Source organism: Aspergillus pseudoviridinutans (genome assembly GCF_018340605.1).
Source record: "Aspergillus pseudoviridinutans IFM 55266 DNA, scaffold_5, whole genome shotgun sequence".
NCBI lineage: Eukaryota > Fungi > Ascomycota > Eurotiomycetes > Eurotiales > Aspergillaceae > Aspergillus > Aspergillus pseudoviridinutans.
In genome coordinates this window covers 1,102,947-1,120,297 of record NW_025091285.1, presented here as the reverse complement: position 1 = coordinate 1,120,297, position 17,351 = coordinate 1,102,947, and the positions used below count along the sequence as shown (strand labels likewise).

General features: G+C 49.9%; 9 protein-coding genes across 9 annotated transcripts; 7 read left to right on the top strand and 2 right to left on the bottom strand.

Annotated features, from left to right (window-relative positions):
* Positions 1–391: 391 nt before the first annotated feature.
* On the top strand, positions 392–1,312 carry Asppvi_007450 (protein-S-isoprenylcysteine carboxyl O-methyltransferase; the record flags this gene model as incomplete). The annotated part of the gene is made up of 2 exons (XM_043303337.1): positions 392–1,166; positions 1,224–1,312. The coding sequence occupies 2 exons, from the start codon at positions 392–394 to the stop codon at positions 1,310–1,312; spliced, it is 864 nt and encodes a 287-aa protein (XP_043159272.1).
* Positions 1,313–1,488: 176 nt separating this feature from the next.
* Positions 1,489–3,735, bottom strand: pex8 (putative peroxisomal membrane protein Pex17; the record flags this gene model as incomplete). Its single annotated transcript, XM_043303336.1, has 4 exons — positions 1,489–2,046; positions 2,100–2,548; positions 2,603–3,600; positions 3,662–3,735. 4 exons carry the CDS (start codon positions 3,733–3,735, stop codon positions 1,489–1,491), a joined length of 2,079 nt encoding a protein of 692 aa, XP_043159271.1.
* Positions 3,736–4,082: 347 nt separating this feature from the next.
* Positions 4,083–4,554, top strand: Asppvi_007448 (uncharacterized protein; the record flags this gene model as incomplete). Its single annotated transcript, XM_043303335.1, has 2 exons — positions 4,083–4,375; positions 4,434–4,554. The coding sequence occupies 2 exons, from the start codon at positions 4,083–4,085 to the stop codon at positions 4,552–4,554; spliced, it is 414 nt and encodes a 137-aa protein (XP_043159270.1).
* A 309-nt stretch (positions 4,555–4,863) lies between these two features.
* On the bottom strand, positions 4,864–6,873 carry Asppvi_007447 (WD40 repeat domain-containing protein; the record flags this gene model as incomplete). The annotated part of the gene is made up of 4 exons (XM_043303334.1): positions 4,864–6,264; positions 6,329–6,529; positions 6,611–6,726; positions 6,786–6,873. The coding sequence occupies 4 exons, from the start codon at positions 6,871–6,873 to the stop codon at positions 4,864–4,866; spliced, it is 1,806 nt and encodes a 601-aa protein (XP_043159269.1).
* A 1,042-nt stretch (positions 6,874–7,915) lies between these two features.
* On the top strand, positions 7,916–8,317 carry Asppvi_007446 (uncharacterized protein; the record flags this gene model as incomplete). The annotated part of the gene is made up of 1 exon (XM_043303333.1): positions 7,916–8,317. One exon carries the CDS (start codon positions 7,916–7,918, stop codon positions 8,315–8,317), a length of 402 nt encoding a protein of 133 aa, XP_043159268.1.
* A 1,004-nt stretch (positions 8,318–9,321) lies between these two features.
* Asppvi_007445 (putative diacylglycerol O-acyltransferase (DgaT)) lies at positions 9,322–11,027 on the top strand (the record flags this gene model as incomplete). The annotated part of the gene is made up of 4 exons (XM_043303332.1): positions 9,322–9,592; positions 9,656–9,696; positions 9,762–10,764; positions 10,822–11,027. The coding sequence occupies 4 exons, from the start codon at positions 9,322–9,324 to the stop codon at positions 11,025–11,027; spliced, it is 1,521 nt and encodes a 506-aa protein (XP_043159267.1).
* Positions 11,028–11,416: 389 nt separating this feature from the next.
* On the top strand, positions 11,417–12,005 carry Asppvi_007444 (MAPEG family protein; the record flags this gene model as incomplete). Its single annotated transcript, XM_043303331.1, has 3 exons — positions 11,417–11,448; positions 11,512–11,647; positions 11,718–12,005. 3 exons carry the CDS (start codon positions 11,417–11,419, stop codon positions 12,003–12,005), a joined length of 456 nt encoding a protein of 151 aa, XP_043159266.1.
* A 420-nt stretch (positions 12,006–12,425) lies between these two features.
* pyrG (orotidine-5'-phosphate decarboxylase pyrG) lies at positions 12,426–13,329 on the top strand (the record flags this gene model as incomplete). Its single annotated transcript, XM_043303330.1, has 2 exons — positions 12,426–12,582; positions 12,650–13,329. 2 exons carry the CDS (start codon positions 12,426–12,428, stop codon positions 13,327–13,329), a joined length of 837 nt encoding a protein of 278 aa, XP_043159265.1.
* Positions 13,330–14,433: 1,104 nt separating this feature from the next.
* Positions 14,434–16,305, top strand: Asppvi_007442 (allantoate permease family MFS transporter; the record flags this gene model as incomplete). Its single annotated transcript, XM_043303329.1, has 8 exons — positions 14,434–14,641; positions 14,696–14,791; positions 14,840–14,984; positions 15,033–15,093; positions 15,150–15,569; positions 15,618–15,966; positions 16,016–16,196; positions 16,254–16,305. 8 exons carry the CDS (start codon positions 14,434–14,436, stop codon positions 16,303–16,305), a joined length of 1,512 nt encoding a protein of 503 aa, XP_043159264.1.
* Between the last annotated feature and the right edge of the window lie 1,046 nt (positions 16,306–17,351).

The window sequence follows — 17,351 nt, the reverse complement described above, 5'->3', positions numbered from 1 at the left end:
TCTATAGAAATCGTGGTCTTTGTTGGTAGACAATGTTCGACTCCAACGATTGAAGCGTCATATTGTGGCCGGGTGGGGAAGTGACAACAATAGCTCAGGGACAATACTAAATTTAGACTTATCAATCCTCCCATAACCACAACAGACACTGGCATTGTTCTCGATCCTGCGTAGATAAACATACATTATTGTTCTCTTTAATTGGCAAAAGATGCATTGATATTTCTTTTCTGCTTCATATCCCTCTCTATACGTCCAGTCAAAGTTATAATAATCCAGACTATGACGCTTCTCTGAGGCCATCCCAGCTTCCGCCAACAGACCAAGAAGCTGCCTAACACCTGGCCCTACTGCCACTTCTTCCACACCGTCACCCCGACAGAAAACCAAAATGACCAAACAGACCTCATCCCAAGACGAAAGCGTCTCCTCCGGTCGCCAGCCCGACACCAACAACATCACCAGCACACCAGGCTGGCGACCCGCGCGACCCGCGCCGCCGCGATCCCGATCCCCTCCCCCCCTCGACCCATCCAACTATCCCAACGGCGAAAAGTCACTCTCAGGCATATCGCTACGCGCCTTCCTCCTAGGCACAGCCCTCGGCATCTCAACCAGCATCACGCTCTACCTCGTCCTCATCTCCCCGCACCCGCTGTGGCGCGTCCCCTTCTTCATCTCCTCGCTCGCCCTCTTCCACTTCCTTGAATACTGGGTCACAGCGCAGTACAACACCCACTACGCCTCAATCTCAGCATACCTCCTCTCCTCGAACGGCTGGGCCTACAATGCCGCGCACAGCTCCGCCGCCGCCGAGTGTCTGCTTTCGCACACCCTTGGCCCGCGCGATGGATACACGGCCCTAACCGCGTCCGTCAACGGGATCAAGTGGCAGGTCATCCTGGGAATCGCGCTGATGGTGTGTGGGCAGACGATCCGCACGCTGGCGATGAAGCAGGCCGGAACGAACTTCAACCATACGGTGCAGGTGGAGCGGCAGGAGGGCCATACCCTTGTGCGGCACGGCGTGTATGCGGTGCTGCGGCACCCCAGCTACTTTGGGTTCTTCTGGTGGGGGATGGGGACGCAGCTGGTGCTGGGAAATGTGGTTTGTTTCGTTGGGTATGCAGCAGTGTTGTGGAACTTCTTTTACAATCGGATCCAGAGTGAGTGTTTTCTTCCGCCTGTTGCTGATTGCTGGTGGATTGGCTAACGGAACGCAGGGGAGGAGAAATTTTTGGTATGCTTCTTTGGAGACGAATACGTCGAGTACAAGAAGAGAACTTGGGTTGGCATTCCTGGGATCTTCTAATACCCATCTATAAAAAGTTCTCATCCCATATTTACTTGTACACTTGGAAGACAAAGAAGGATTAAATGCGTATGAATCATATATAGAACGTGCTAGAATGGTATCACCATGTACAACCCAACGCCCTGCGCTATAGAGCCCAACGCGACTGACCATGCTGCGCGCTTCGAACCTGTCTAAAGTTTACTCTCTGGCGCTATTCCCCCAACTGCACCGCTCATATAGGCGCCTTCTGCATGACTTCCCGAGTCGGCATCTGGAGCTGTATTACCGAATAGAACAAGTTCACGCCCACCTCGTGTACTCCACCAGGTGACGCAATAATGAGCGCGCTCGACATCCATCTCACCACTACTCAATGCTTCCCAGAAGCGCTCAATGCAAACTTCACGCATATCTGGTGTGCGGATCGTGTGAATAAGATTCGCTGTCAGTGACAGCCACTCCTCGAGGTCCTCCACCCGCAGGAAACAGAGGCTATCTATCAAAGCGAGGATCAAGGCAGCTTTCTCGGATACTGGCGGTGCCAGGCCTTGATGAGCACCTGCTGCTCCTTGCGTGGATTGTGGAAGCATCTTGTCGGATGCGTTCAGAGCTCTTTCATGCAGAACTTCGAGGAGTATAGAGGGCAGCAGTGGCTGGCTATTTGCAACGAGTGACGGCGGAGCAGTCACTTTAATGACGGTCTTGAAGGCAAGGCGGAATTGGCGGACGGATAGGTTATCAGGAAAGACCTTTATATCATGAGCACAGATCGACAGACCGGAAAACCAAAGACAAGACTTACAGCAAAGAGATTGTCGATATAGAAGGGAAGATGCCGGGCTGCTATGGCTGCATTTCCCGGAATGGCAAAGACAGCAAGAGCCACACTATGAGCGGCCTCGAAAATCTCGAGCAAATGGTTATTCCCGCCTGCTGCGAGATACGGGAGTGTTGCTGAAATTAGAAGCTCCTCACTGAATTCCGAAGACAAAACAGGGGTGAAAAGCTCCGCGGTATTCATGAAATAGAGATCCAGACAGCGCTCAATGGGGTGCTGTGGAATTTGACCAAGCTCATTTGGTTTGACACTCCGTAGGAAATTCTCGGCCAGGTCCGGATACTGTGCAAGGATATCCACCGCCGTAAGGGTCACGAATGAGTGTTGCGAAGATGCGTTTTGACCCAGCCGAGACGAGACAAAGTACAAGTTGCGAAGGATGTGGAGGGCTTGCATTGAAAGGTAGGGTGCAACTTAGCGGGTTAGTATGCAGAGCACAGCGGATTTTGTCATTGCAGGACACTCACTTCTATCAGCTGCAAGAATGTGATCGTTGAGTACCCTTCCTAGGACAGCGCGGAGAACAATCACAACAGAATATAGGCAGTTGCGGAGCAGCTTCCATAGGCTTGGAATCGTGGACTTAAGTGACTCAGGTTCCAGAAACTCGAGTTCTTCGGATGCATCGATTTCAGATAGTTTGTTCTGGCGCCATTGAACCATCAGCGTGCGACCAAAATGGGCAATCTGATCCACACATTGAGAAACTAAAGTGGGATCGCTGGCATTCTCAACTGAATGCGCAATCAGTCGAGACAAGGGACCCAAAGCTGATATCAGAGGACTCGAGATGATTGCCGTCACCCGACGGAAAGTGACAGACTGTGATGACCACTGAAAACGTTTTCCCGGCACTTCAACAATATCCTTATCAATGGTTCCGAGAAAATATCCTCCTTCTAGACCCTCAGGGGAGAAATACGTTGCTTGAATCAAAACAGGAAGCAAGCGGTCATAGCTGATTTTGCTCCTCTCATGATCCGACAAAAGCTCAAAGGTATGATTCAAAACCAAAGTGATACACTGCGCATCAATGCCGTCTCGGGAATCCAGCTCCTCAAGTGCAAGTTGCGCAGCCGTGACAAGTGCCGACTCGAGTTTCGTACGTATGCTCCACGGTAGACCCTGCCTATTCTGGCCTTCAAATCCGATCAGAATGCCACCCAATAAGAGTAAATGTCTCCAACGAGGTGATTTCTCATCTGCTCCGCTCACGACCGCTTTCACCCAATCTTCGCATTCAATTTTCCTGGGTTTCACGTATGGTAATCTAGGTTCCGCCGGCTCATCGTTTTGTAATATCGCAATGGCGGCTGTATTGAAGACACTGATGATTCGCCGACATGCTTGAAGGTCAACAGGCTGTTCCCATATCGCAGGAGCGGAGAGCAATTGCGAGGAAAGCAACGTGATATTGAGGGGGTTTCCCAGGAGGGTTAGAAGGCTGGTCGCTGTGGGCAGAAGACTGAAAGCAATATGTCAGTCAAGCATCTTGTGCCGGGTAACTTGGGTGGGCATGACCATACTTGATAGCATCTCGAAGCTCCGAAGTAGACTGAAGAGACCGCAAGAGAGCACCTAGAGAGCGTTCTGTCGCCATCTTAGACTCACACTGCGAGCGGCACAGCTGCCACCCGTCTCATAGGAAATCGAGCTGTATGACGGGGTGAAATGTGAAGATGGACGAATGCAACGGGACTGGCTGCCGACATCACGCTTACCGCGGAGACCCCAGATCGGCTGCCGAGGTTAGGTTGACCGGGTGCAAACAGTGCAAACAACCCTCCGGCTGTTCCTACTCTCCCTATCTTATCGCTGGAGCTATCTGGATTGCTTTCCAAATATCGCGTCAGGTCAAGGTTCGCGAAGATGGTTTCACGCCACTTTCCTAAGTCGTAAGGGTTACATGGCAGAGAAGGACTTTGCCAGTATCCATCACTGAGCACCATGGCCAACAACCGCGTTCCGATCAACTACCAGACACCATCTTTTCCATCGTTATACGATCCTATCCCGAATCATCATCCTCCGCAGGTCTACTATCTCTACTATACACGAGACATTTGGCGATTCACCCTCTACTGGACTTTTATATTTTATGGAGCTAGCCACCTTGCCGTTGCTGCGTGTGCTGTGGTTACGCAAGGTCGGAATTGGAGGGTTTGTCTGGCCATCCCGCTGGTGTTCTCTGCCATTGCCGGACTGGAAGCTCTTCTAGCTGGGAGTATTATTGGTCTCATGTAAGCAATGTCATTTTTACCGATCTCCAACCCCAGATCCGGGCTAATTGGTTTTGAGACTCGGTGCTGTCTACGAAGCTGGTAATTTCAGGATGTCCACTTGGATTCCCATGATATGGGGCGGTATCAACGTCCTGGTCCTCATATTGTCCAGTTTTCCCATGCAAGGTGGCCTATAACCGCTCGATTCAATGAACTTGGACACAATCTTTGGCAGGTCGATTAGACCCCTGAGTTAAGCAGACGCCGAATCTCAATGAGGAGCTGCAGAACTGCCGTCAACCAGATTCCCAGCAAAAAAGCATCCATCGACAACAAGCAACTATTCGCATAACAAACGGTATAAAATATTCTACCACAGGATATATCACGTTTGCAAAAAATAGTTCTCTGAGAAGACGCCTAGCTGTATCCGAAAGCTGGAATATCGCTTGCCTTTACGCCATATCCCCGTCAAACTCAATATAAACATCCGAGCATGGGGTATCTCATCTTCGATATGCGTTGTCGGGCGTGCTGCTTTGCAGACCGGGGAGACCAGCGGAACCTAATGATGCAGCCAAAGAGGCAAAATTTTGAGGAGAAATACCTTGCGAAAGGAGCTGCTTTTGTAGCTCCGCGAGATCAACATTCAATGGCGGAGTGCCTGACATGGCAGGGGGCATGGGGAATCCAGGAATGCCTGTGGTCAGAGGGAAGTTGTGTGGCTGAGAGGGGTTTTGTTGAGACAGAAGCGCTGCCAGGCGGCCAGGATCCATTGGAGGCATTGATGCAGGCATTCCAGCTTGCGGTGCAGGTTGTGGAGCACCAATACCTGGTAGTAATGAGCCAGATCCTGCCTGCAGAGAGCCAAGACCGGGGGGAGCAATCTGGATCCCGGGAAGCGACGGGCCGGTAGTATTTTTCTGATCAACCAAGCTTTCAGCCTCGTCTTGCGCCTCTTGCTCTTCTTCTTCACGCATCTGTCGCCTTCCAAACCCACGACTCCATGTTCCTTGGGCTTCGGCAGCCTCCTCGCCGATATGAAATCTGTCTTTCATGTAACTAGTCTCCCCTGGTCTTGCTCGAGACCAGAAGCGCGTGAAATTGTCTTTCGAGCCCGATGCCAAGATATGGCCCAAAGGATGCCAGTCGAGTGACCAGATGGTCGCACTGTGGGCGTATTGGATGCGATGGGCGGGGTAGATGACCTGTGCTGGGGTATTCGCAGGATCGGGACTATCATATGGTGCAATTGTAGGAACCTGTCCTGATGGAAGGTTGGGTTCATCAAGCAAATAATGGTATAATGATCCATCCTCGCTCCCTGTAGAAATAAGGGAACTGTGGATAGGATGCCATGTAAGAGATGAAATAGGCTTCTCATGACCCCGGAGAATGCAGATATCCCGCATCATACGTAGATCAAACACTCGCGCAGTCTGATCACGCGACGATGTAGCGAGAAGATTGCCGTTCACTCGCGAGAATCGGGTAGTCGTGACGGTATTTTTATGGCTGTGGAGGGTCGTCAAGCACCTAGCGGTGCGAGGATCCCAAAATTTGACCTGGTGGTCTTTCGATCCGGACACCAGAAGGCCTTTTGTGGGGTGCCAATCGCACGATTTGACGTCCCAGTTATGACCTGTAAGAACGGTATCGGCAGTTCGTGACGTGAAGTCGAAGATCTTTAGGGTCGTATCATCGGACGCGGACAGAAATTTGGTGTCGCTCGGTGACCATGCTAAATCTCGCACGGCATCGTGATGCGCATCATCGATCGTCTCCACATTGTTGAAATTCGGTCGCCAATATTTAATGTCACCCTTTTGTCCTCCTGAAATCAACCAGTCATGACTATGCGACCACGCTATCGAAGTTACTCCTGCTTGTAGCTGATCATAATGTGCCTGTTCAGATGATCAGCAACAACAGCGCTGAGTAGAATGGTTAGTCGAACGGAAGCTAACGCACGTCCATAACGGTCTCAAAGTTGAAAGCCGTTCCGTTCCATAGCATAAACTCGCCAGTATGTCCACCTGTCAACAAGCGTCTCCCTTCTGGCGTCCATCTCACAACTGTAATCGGTTTCTTCGATTTACCAATCGACTGGTGTAGATGTCGTACGGGTATCGTATCTGCGGGCGAATGGATTCGCGCCAACGGAGGAAGCATCTGAAAAAAGAGCGGCCGATTAGTCGACATCGTTCACCTGGGCGCGGCGCGGACATCCGTAGACACAGCTTGATAACTCACATCGACTACATAGCTTGCGCTCGGTCTCTCTGTCTCCATCCGATGACCTCCTTTGTATCGTGGTTGTCGTGTGCGCATCCATTGTACGAGAGATGAGCCGTAATCAGTAACCAGTCCTTTGAATTAAGGATTAGTGTCGCGACGATGAAGTTGTGGAGTTCTTCAGAGAACCTACTCGGACGTCGGGGTCCTACAATCCCACCCTCGTATGGTTTCCTCCCGTAAGGCTGGGAGTCGCCCGACGGATCATCATAAAAAGCCATTGCTGCGCGACTTCGTTTGGAGATGGATTGCTCGCGGCAGGCCTGCAATCATAACAGGGAAGCTAAAAATTGGCCTGAAACAATTGACAAGCTTTGATGCGTACCGCGGACGAGCTGCTTCGAGCGAGAACGTATAAACAGCCTGCAATGGTGAGCTCTAGCCTAATTATCAATATTATTGTGTTTTGTCGCTATGGCTGAGAATCAAAAGTTAGGTATCACGGGGGCGGTCGAACCTCCGTCCGCCAAAGTCTCCCCACTCGGGGTTCAGATGATCTCCAATTAGGATTGATGCTTGGCATTCAAACGGCGTCCATCAAACATTCTTAGAAGTCGTTTGAATGCGACTTTGCGAAACATAAGATTTCTCTATGGAATGTAAATTTCCAGACACTACGATCCGCATTGTGTGCGGGCCTAAATCACAACCTTCAAACCTCCGGGACTATTAAGCAGCCAGTATCGAGACCATAATATGAAGCACCACAAATTCTCCATATACGGTACAAGCTTATTGTTGCTCTCGTGCGCTTTCACCCCAGCTTCTCAAGGACATCTAGTATTCTTGCCGTCCCAATGCTGTTATGACTTTCCTAGAGGTTTCTTTCCTCATCCGAAAGGGACTATACAGCACGACCCATAACTACCCCAGCAAGGTAGTCCTTGTCTCCTTCTTCGCGCAGCTAGACATGGCTTCTCATCTGGTCTTGCGACTCTTGCTTCCGATATAGGTTCGTTCAAACATGGGGTTGTACAAACTTGTACAGTTCCTGGTATACGGATCCGCCGCAATCCATTCGGTTTCAAGGTGCCGAGCTATCTCGCTCAAAGCATGGATGAACCAGGCCGTCAATGGTTCAATTTATGAGAACCTCGGTCAGATTTTGACTATCATGGAGATTATCACCCCATGATTCTTGCTCAATTCTTGTCACCTAGTTGATTGAGCAAGGCATGGCGTCTTCCCTCTGCAAAATGCCCACCCCAAACGTTGACTCTATGTGAATTTATGTATAAACTAACCAGGGAAATCTGCAGCAAAATGCTCTTCTGCGCTATTAGCGGCACTGCAATGGAAAGAAGTACGCAAGCAGAGCCCGCCTCGCCCCTGAGTAATGCCAGTTCGAGTAATTCGACAGTGAACGACGATATCGAAGCTCAGCAGTTCCAGGAGAAGGGCAAAGACTGGACGCTGGTGCAAAGGGACGGCCCGAAAGACCCAGTATACTGCTACTATGCTACTTATCATGGCGCTACAGATTATATCAATTATTCTAGGACAATGCAGTCCATTTCTCGCCCGCTCGCAAACGGACCTTCACTCATGATGCTTGGATTGATGACCCTTCCAGTGACTTTTGCATCGTCTGTCTTCAGCACTGCTACCTGGGTCACGGCCAGAAAACTTTCATGTTTCCGAGGAAGTTATGGTCCTACGGACTAGTCTCTTCGTCCTACGCTTCGATTTTGAGCCGATGGTTTTCAGACCTCTATCCGAGTTGTATGGGCGCAAGACACCCCTGTTTGTGTGCTTCTGCTTGGAGTCGAGTGGGCCATCACACTTCTGAGCTGCTTGACAGCGATTATTTTCCGGTGCCTGTCTCGTTCTATATCTATGGAGCGAAGATTCGCTCATGGAGTCGATTCACTCCAACTGATTGATTCCGTAAATACTCGATAGCATACATTTATGTAGAAAGTAAATATTATCCTAAAAGATTGAGTATTGGTCTTCTGTAGGCGATGTTTGTGCGTCAGTTTGATAATCTCAAAATTCGGTACCTGTCAAACCTGATTGTTAATTCATTGATGCACTCAACGTGCTGATGCTGTTTTCCTGTCCGTTTGAGATAGCAGGGCGCCACATTCCAATCAGGCGAGAGATAAGAAAGGAATGACCTAGAAACTCTGCTATTAGTGCAGCAAGCAAACAGGAGCAGCCAGTAACTGAGCGATAATGAATCGAATCAAAAACCTTGTGCTGTCGGAGACGATGCCAACGGCGTCTAGGCATGCATTTGGCGCAGTGGTGGTGCATTGGTGCGTGGGTCAAGCGCATGAGAGCGTGACGGAAGCCCGCAAGGTGACTTGATTAATAACGGCTCTCGGCGGTCGAGAGGTACCTTAGACTTTCATACCCCGGTCGCCCTCGAGAGGCCTTTGCTCAGACATTGCTACGAAATGCGTAACCAAGAAACCCCACCATGGTGCTCTTGAAATCCTTTTATCTCACCTACGTCCTTACTTGGTATCATAATCCAGATTCATCTTTCTTGTCATGGTAGAGCAGAGCGAGGCTCAATTGCTGGTCTATCGCTTTAGTGTTCCGAGGTATCTCCCGCAATTGAATTGCGAATCAACTAGAGCTCTCCATCCAGTCGCTCGTTTTCCTCGGAGATTTTCATTTCGTCACTCACGCTGCTGGGGTTTCTGCGACACTCCACGAAGATGAGTTCTTCCGAAACTGTATCTTCGTCGGCCAGTGCTGTCAGCACGAGCTCTGAAGGGTCGACTCCGTCGAAGCTCGTCAATGGAGCTACCCGCAATGGTTCCGCAGGACATGGCAACGGCTCTACCGGGGCCACCAAAGGGAAAAGGAGGAGCAAATATCGCCATGTCGCAGCTTATCATTCGCAGCTGCGGCATTCGAGCCTCAGTCGAGAGACCAGTGTGGTCCCAAGCTTTCTTGGATTCCGGAATCTCATGGTGATTGTGTTAGGTAGGTGTTCCGCCCGCGGCACCTTTTCACATGCTTGGTGCTAACATAGCTCCGCGTGTTTAGTGGCGATGAATCTTCGCCTGATAATTGAGAATTTCATGAAAGTAAGCTTATATGATATACTCTGAAAGCAGCGTACTCTGTTATTCTAACAAATATCTTCTTGCAGTATGGTGTCCTTATCTGTATCAAATGCCATGACTATCGGAAGCAGGATGTCGTTCTTGGGTCGATCCTCTTTGCCCTTGTTCCATGCCACCTCTTTCTTGCGTATATCATTGAATTGGCTGCAGCTGAGCAGTCCAAGCAGACTGTCGGTCGACAGAAAAAGGATCTATCGGCGGAGGAGAGGGAGCGCGAACAGCAGGCCTTCCGCTCAACCTGGCGGTATATGGCCTTCTTCCATACCGTGAATGCTACCCTATGTCTCGCTGTGACCAGCTTCGTTGTTTATTTCTACATCAATCATCCCGGAATCGGTACACTTTGTGAACTGCACGCAATCATTGTGTGGCTCAAAAACTGCTCCTATGCATTTACGAATCGCGATCTACGGCAGGCAATGCTCAACCCCTCTGCGGAGTCCGCTCTCCCAGAGATCTATTCCACATGCCCATATCCAAGGAATATCACGCTTGGCAATCTTACATATTTTTGGCTAGCACCTACACTTGTATATCAACCTGTTTATCCTCGATCGTCGCATATTCGGTGGTCTTTTGTTGCCAAACGGCTTACCGAATTTTTTGGTTTAGCTGTTTTCATATGGCTCCTCTCCGCCCAGTATGCAGCTCCGGTCTTGCGAAATTCCATTGACAAGATCGCTGTGATGGATATTGCGTCAATCCTGGAGCGCGTCATGAAACTGTCCACAATTTCTCTTGTCATTTGGCTCGCCGGATTCTTTGCGCTCTTCCAGTCGCTGCTGAATGCTTTGGCGGAGGTCATGCGGTTCGGAGATCGTGAGTTCTACACAGATTGGTGGAACAGCCCGAGTCTCGGCGCATACTGGCGGTCATGGAACCGGCCGGTGTACCTCTTCATGAAGAGGCATGTCTTCTCGCCGCTGGTAGGAAGAGGCTGGAGCCCTCTTGCGGCGAGCTTCATGGTATTTACCCTCTCTGCAATCCTGCATGAGATGTTGGTGGGGATTCCCACCCATAATTTGATCGGTAAGAACTTGACCCTGTTCGCAAAGGATAAAGATGGGATCACTGACGGACATATAGGTGTTGCATTTGCGGGGATGATGTTCCAGCTACCATTGATTGCTGTGACGGCTCCCTTTGAAAAGGTGAATGACGCCTTGGGCAAGATCGTAGGGAACTCGATCTTCTGGGTAAGCTTCTGCCTCGTTGGCCAACCGCTGGGTGCGCTCTTGTATTTCTTCGCATGGCAGGCGAAGTACGGAAGTGTCAGCAAGATGCGCGTTTAGATTTGGAGCCACCACTATGTCATATATCTGAGATGTAAAAGTCGCCAGTTGCTCGGTTCTTTCCAGATGGTCGATCCAGATAGTGAGTCAGAAGAAAACCGCAATCTTGAGGCAGCGTTCGGAACCCTTGGTTTGCTTGCATATTGAAACGGATAAAAAAGGCCCCCGGCTAGGCTGCCAGGGCGGATGCGGCCATTCGGCTACGTTGATGCTCCGGATGGACCAACAGTTACCCCGTGTTCCGGGGACCTGACGTCAGGCCCGAACAATATAAAAGCTACGACGGGGACAGATTTTGGTTTCTCTATTATTTAAGCTGCTCAATCATAGCTACAGTAGTATTTTTGTTCAAGTTATAGCAAATTATCCTACCATCCATCTCTGTCGAAATGGTTGCTATCATTGTGCCAGAAAACTACGGGTATGTCCTCCCCTGTGTCGCAATCACAAACAACCGATAGTATGAAGCTCACTGAAAGGCCAGTGCCGTCGTCGCCGTCGCCCTGGGAGCTATTCCAGTGCTTAGCTTCATTCATGGAGTTATCGTGACCGGTTTTCGGAGGGACGCCAAGGTCCCCTATCCTCACAACTATGCGAGCGTTGAGCAATGCAAGTCAAATGTGCGCATACCTTGAACTTGTTTGTTTACGCCGCTAAGTAAAGATTATGAATGCTGAATCCATGACACAGGCCAAAGCCGAGCAATTTAACTGCGCCCAGCGAGCCCACGCTAACTACCTCGAGAATGCGCCTCAAACAATGCTCTTCACCCTCTTCGCGGGTCTGAAATACCCCCACCTGGCAACAGCAATTGGCGCTTTGTGGCTGTTTTTCCGAACTCTCTACTTGTACGGCTATGTGTACTCGGGTAAGCCACAAGGCAAGGGAAGGATGCTGGGATCAGGCTTCTGGCTCGCTCAAGGCGCTCTGTGGGCTCTGAGTGTGTTTGGTGTTGCGAAGGATATGATCTCTTTCTGAATTTGAGTGTCATTCTGCGTCTCACAAAAATATGTTTTATATATATGTACGCTAAACTTCCATAGGGACAATACGTACCAGTAATTGAACGACGTGTTAGCTACGGTTCTACCCCAATCTTCTAGCTGTACAGAGTAGCTTAGCTGTGGCTGACCCCCACAGTCGGAGACGGAGGAATACAGCACCGACGTGGCCTGTGCGTGGCGGCCTCCAGATTGATACGCAATTTTTACGTGGGAAAAGATCTAGATAGAGTACTGACTCTAAATATAGTCCCTTAGCGACTTCCGTTTGAGAACAATTGAGATTTGATTCTCGAGTTATTGATTGGGCTGTGTTAACCTCAATTGGATAAATATACCACATTGCTCAGCTTCGTCAGCTCATCAATCACCGTCATACCCCGCATATACCCCCACCATGTCTTCCAAGTCGCAATTGACTTATGCTGCTCGAGCCAGCAAGCACCCCAATCCTTTGGCGAAGAGACTCTTTGAGATTGCCGAAGCGAAGAAGACAAATGTCACCGTCTCTGCTGATGTGACGACTACCAGAGAACTCCTGGACCTCGCCGATCGTACGGAAGCGTTGGCTCCATTACACATTGTGTCGAGCAATGGACTAATCAACTTTTGAGGATACAGGTCTCGGTCCCTACATCGCCGTCATCAAGACACACATCGATATCCTCACCGATTTCAGCGTCGACACTATCAATGGCCTGATTGTGCTGGCTGAGAAGCACAACTTTTTGATCTTCGAGGACCGCAAATTCATCGATATCGGCAACACCGTCCAGAAGCAATACCACGGTGGTGCTCTGAGGATCTCCGAATGGGCCCACATTATCAACTGCAGCGTTCTCCCCGGCGAGGGCATCGTCGAGGCTCTGGCGCAGACCGCATCCGCGCAAGACTTCCCCTACGGTCCTGAGAGAGGACTCCTGATCCTGGCAGAGATGACCTCCAAGGGATCGCTGGCGACAGGCGAATATACCAAGGCGTCGGTTGATTACGCTCGCAAATACAAGAACTTCGTTATGGGCTTCGTGTCGACGCGGGCCCTGACGGAGGTGCAGTCTGATGTGTCTTCGGCTTCGGAGGATGAAGATTTCGTGGTCTTCACGACGGGTGTGAACCTCTCTTCGAAGGGAGATAAGCTTGGACAGCAATATCAGACTCCTGCATCGGCCATTGGACGAGGCGCTGACTTTATCATCGCCGGTCGAGGCATCTATGCTGCTCCCAACCCGGTTGAGGCGGCACGGCAGTACCAGAAGGAGGGCTGGGAAGCTTATATGGCCAGAGTGGGGGGCAAGTCATGAATTTCCTCTTGGAGCAAAAGTATAGTGCCAGAACGAGTCATGCGGAGGAAGGCTACATACAATGTGCCCGCCATTAAATGATGAGCTTCTTCACATTCGCCCTTGTAATGCCATCTTTTCCACCGCAAAGGGTCAAAATTTTCTTCTCGCTAGATTTCTGGCAGTCAACTGGCCAGCGAGATAAGCTTCTCCAGAGACGCCAAGGCTTTATCTATGTAGCTGATAAGCAAAGCGGGCTGATAGCTTAATACGGAAGGTCCCATTGACAAGTCCACCGCTGCAGAAGAGATAACAGCTTTGCATCATCCATCGATGTCTCATTTCAGGCAGAATAAGTCCAAGGCATCGATTGGACATAGTTTTGGTGCTGACAATAAGTCGACCGAGACAGCCCAGGCAGCAAATTGACACCTTCCGATCAAATCCCTCTTTGGTGATCGACAGTCCAGGATTAACTCCTCCCAGTAGCCCAGACTCACGGTGGTACGGTGGCGCGCTATGGCTTTCCTGGCCGGTCAAGCTCCGCTCACTAGACAGCGGAGAAGGAGGGGGAATTGATAGGGAATGATATCCAGGTAGAGGAGTACTCCAACCAAAGATACGCGGATCAACGCCCCGGCATTGTTAGTATACCCCAACCTCGTTTAAGTATCCTTTTGTTTCATCCATCTTTATCATGATTTGACTAAGTGCATCCCTAGATCCAGTCGATTATTTCGATAAATGGATAAGTGCACTCCACAATGTCTGATTGGCTGTTCGCCTGTTCTCCTCCGTTCCCTCATGCTCCCCACGTTACATTGACAACGGAATGGCCTGTGGCTCTGTCCGATAAGCTTGCTCTGTCGCCTCCACTACGTCAAGTGGAGTAACCGACACGAGCTCTACCCCGGATATTGCCTGCTTATCGCTGGTCGCTTTGTCTTGCTAGTACAGTTCACATCGGCAATTCAGATAACAGATGGTGCCATCGTCTTCCCGACAGATGAGGGGAAGAATACGAATAGTCCCCAAGTCTTCCTACTTCTTCTACTTCTTCTTGCCTTGATTTCACCTGCAACTTCTCATTCCCCTTAGCAACCTGCGACACGCCTCATTTTCAAAATGGCCGAGGAAAAGGCTCCCCGACCCACCATGGATCCGAAGTTGGAGAAGCACGCCCACGATGCGGATGAGGCGATGAAGGCCTTTGAGGGTATAGAGGGCGAGACTATTACCCTTGATGAACAAACAAACAAAAGACTTCTGAGGATTATTGACTGGCATATGATGCCGATCATGTGCTTTGTGTATGGGATGAACTATTTGGATAGTATGGGCCCACAAGTTATTCTCGGACAGAATATCAAGGACTGACGACTACTAGAAACTACCTTGTCGTATGCTAGTGTCATGGGAATCAAAAAGGATATCAATTTGAAGGGCGATGATTATCAATGGTTGGGGAGTTTATTCTACTTTGGTGCGTACGTCGAATACAGCAGTGATTTGTTTCTGACAATCATTACAGGCTACTTGGCGTGGGAGTATCCGACAAGTCGACTTCTCCAGCGTCTACCCCTAGGGAAATACTCTGCAGCCTGTATCATCATCTGGGGCACCATCTTGTCCTGCTTTGCTGCTGTCAGCAACTTCTCGGGGGCTATCGCGATTCGGTACAAAAAAAGTCATATTCCTCGTCAACGCAAATGCTGACTGCATAGGTTCTTCCTGGGTGTTTTTGAAGCTTCTGTCACCCCCGGCTTTGCTCTGCTGACTTCTCAGGTAAGACAGCCACTTTCGACCTGCTGAGACAATTCCACTCTAATACTGTGCTGCAGTGGTACACCAAGCAAGAACAGAACAGCCGAGTCAATATCTGGTTCAGCTTCAACGGCTGGGGCCAGATTCTCGGCGGGTTGGTGGCATACGGCATCGCAGTCGGATCGGCGAAGCATGGTTCGGCCATCGAGCCGTGGAAGATTGTGTTCCTGTTCACCGGGCTGCTCACGGTGGCCTTGGGAGTAATCTTCTTGTGGGTCGTTCCTGACAGCCAGCTCAATGCCCGCTGGTTGAAGAAAGAAGACCGGATCCTGGCCGTGGCGCGTGTCAAGGTCAACCAGCAAGGTATCGGCAATAAGCATTTCAAGCTTTACCAGGTGAAGGAGGCACTCCTGGACCCGATGACCTGGGCTTTTTTCTTCTACGCACTCATTGCAGATATCCCAAACGGTGGAATTACTAACTTCTTCAGTCAGTTGGTGAGTTGTCGCATCTTGATACTTTGTTCCTCTTCTGACTATCGTTAGATTTCCAGCTTCGGTTACACTGCCGAGCAAAGTCTCTTATACGGTACCCCAGGCGGCGCCGTCGAGGTGGTCGCACTTCTTCTGAACGGATACGTGGGCCAGGTCACCGGACAACGCATTCTCTGCAGTACCGGCGGTCTCATCACCGCAATCATCGGAATGGTCCTCATCGTTGCCCTGCCGCTATCAAACAACGTCGGCCGTCTGATCGGTTACTACATGACCCAAGCGAGCCCGACGCCATTCGTGGCACTCCTGTCTCTAGTGTCTTCCAACGTCGCCGGCTACACCAAGAAGACAACCGTGGCTGCGCTGTACCTGATCGGTTACTGCGCGGGAAACATTATTGGTAGGGCATCTTCATTCTAATTACAAGAATGGTGCTAAAGCATCGATAGGCCCCCAAGTCTTCCGCCCCAAGGACGCACCCCGATACTTACCCGCCGAGATCACCATTATCGTCTGCTGGGGCGTTTGCCTGCTGCTGCTTGTCTTTATCTGGTGGTGGTACAACAAAGAGAACAAGCGGAAGGCTCTCATCCGGGCGTCGCCGGACTATGTGAGTCTAGAGAATCAAGCGTGAGTTCGTCGGTGCTTTTTTTCTGCGATGCGTTCACTAACATTGGTCGAATTCAGGTTCCTTGATTTGACGGACGGAGAGAACCATGAGTTTGTTTATGCGTTGTAGCTCTATCTATTCTAGTTGTGAATTTGTCGACATATGTATTCCATGACTTCGTCTGGAAGGTCAATGTTATATTTTTATATGGCGGCGTCAGTCGCGTCGGCGACAACTAATGATGGTTCTCAGAGCCTTTATTCTGGATGTAGATTGTAGCCCGTCCAATATACAGAGCAGTAATCCAATCTGTAGGTTGATATCAACCCGACAGCAACGCATCACTCGTACAAAGCTCAAACCCAATCCTCAGCTCCGCAACGTTGTAAACTCTGCAAAAGGAACGCCTTGATGAACCTCCTCACAACGTATATATATGAGAAGTGAATTTGTACCGCACACACCTTTGTTGTCTCTATATGAGTTAGTATCAAGCATCTACAATAGCAGCTAGCAAGTAAGCAAGCAAGCATACCTCATCGATCCATCAACGACCGAACGTCATATATATGGTTCATCACCAGAACAACCTTGCTTGTCTCCGGGCCTATGGAGGGAAGTTATACACAAGGGATGCTGTACACACGAAGACTATGTCCGTCAGTATCATTCGGAGATATCTACCTATACGTACATGGTAAGTAAGCATACCTCATTGACCAAGACTCCAAGTCCAAGTGAAGAAGTCCTTCATGACAGGAACAGGAGTAGGACAAGTAGAAGGGTATCTGTCTAAACCGTCAGCTAATTCAACGCACAGCACACAGCACACAGCACACAAAAGACTTAAGACGCAAAACTTACCTACTTTTTAAATCAAAGGTAAAGACTCGTTACCAGAGCGCACACAACGCATCTGATAACCCAGGCCCGTTCCCAACCACCCAACCAAGGGCCCGTTTATGTCGCTAAGGAAGAGGCATATTCGGTTTGGTATGCCCTGGTTAGTATTTTAGTATTTTTGGTTTTGACAGCTGATTGTTCTGTTTGTTTGTGTGTTCTTGTTTTCCTGTCTTGGTTTTTCTTTTGAATTTTGGTTGTTGATTGGTGGGTGCTGGTGTTTGGGCTGGGGATGGGTAGGAAAGGAAGGGAGATGGTGAAGTATAGGGAGGCAG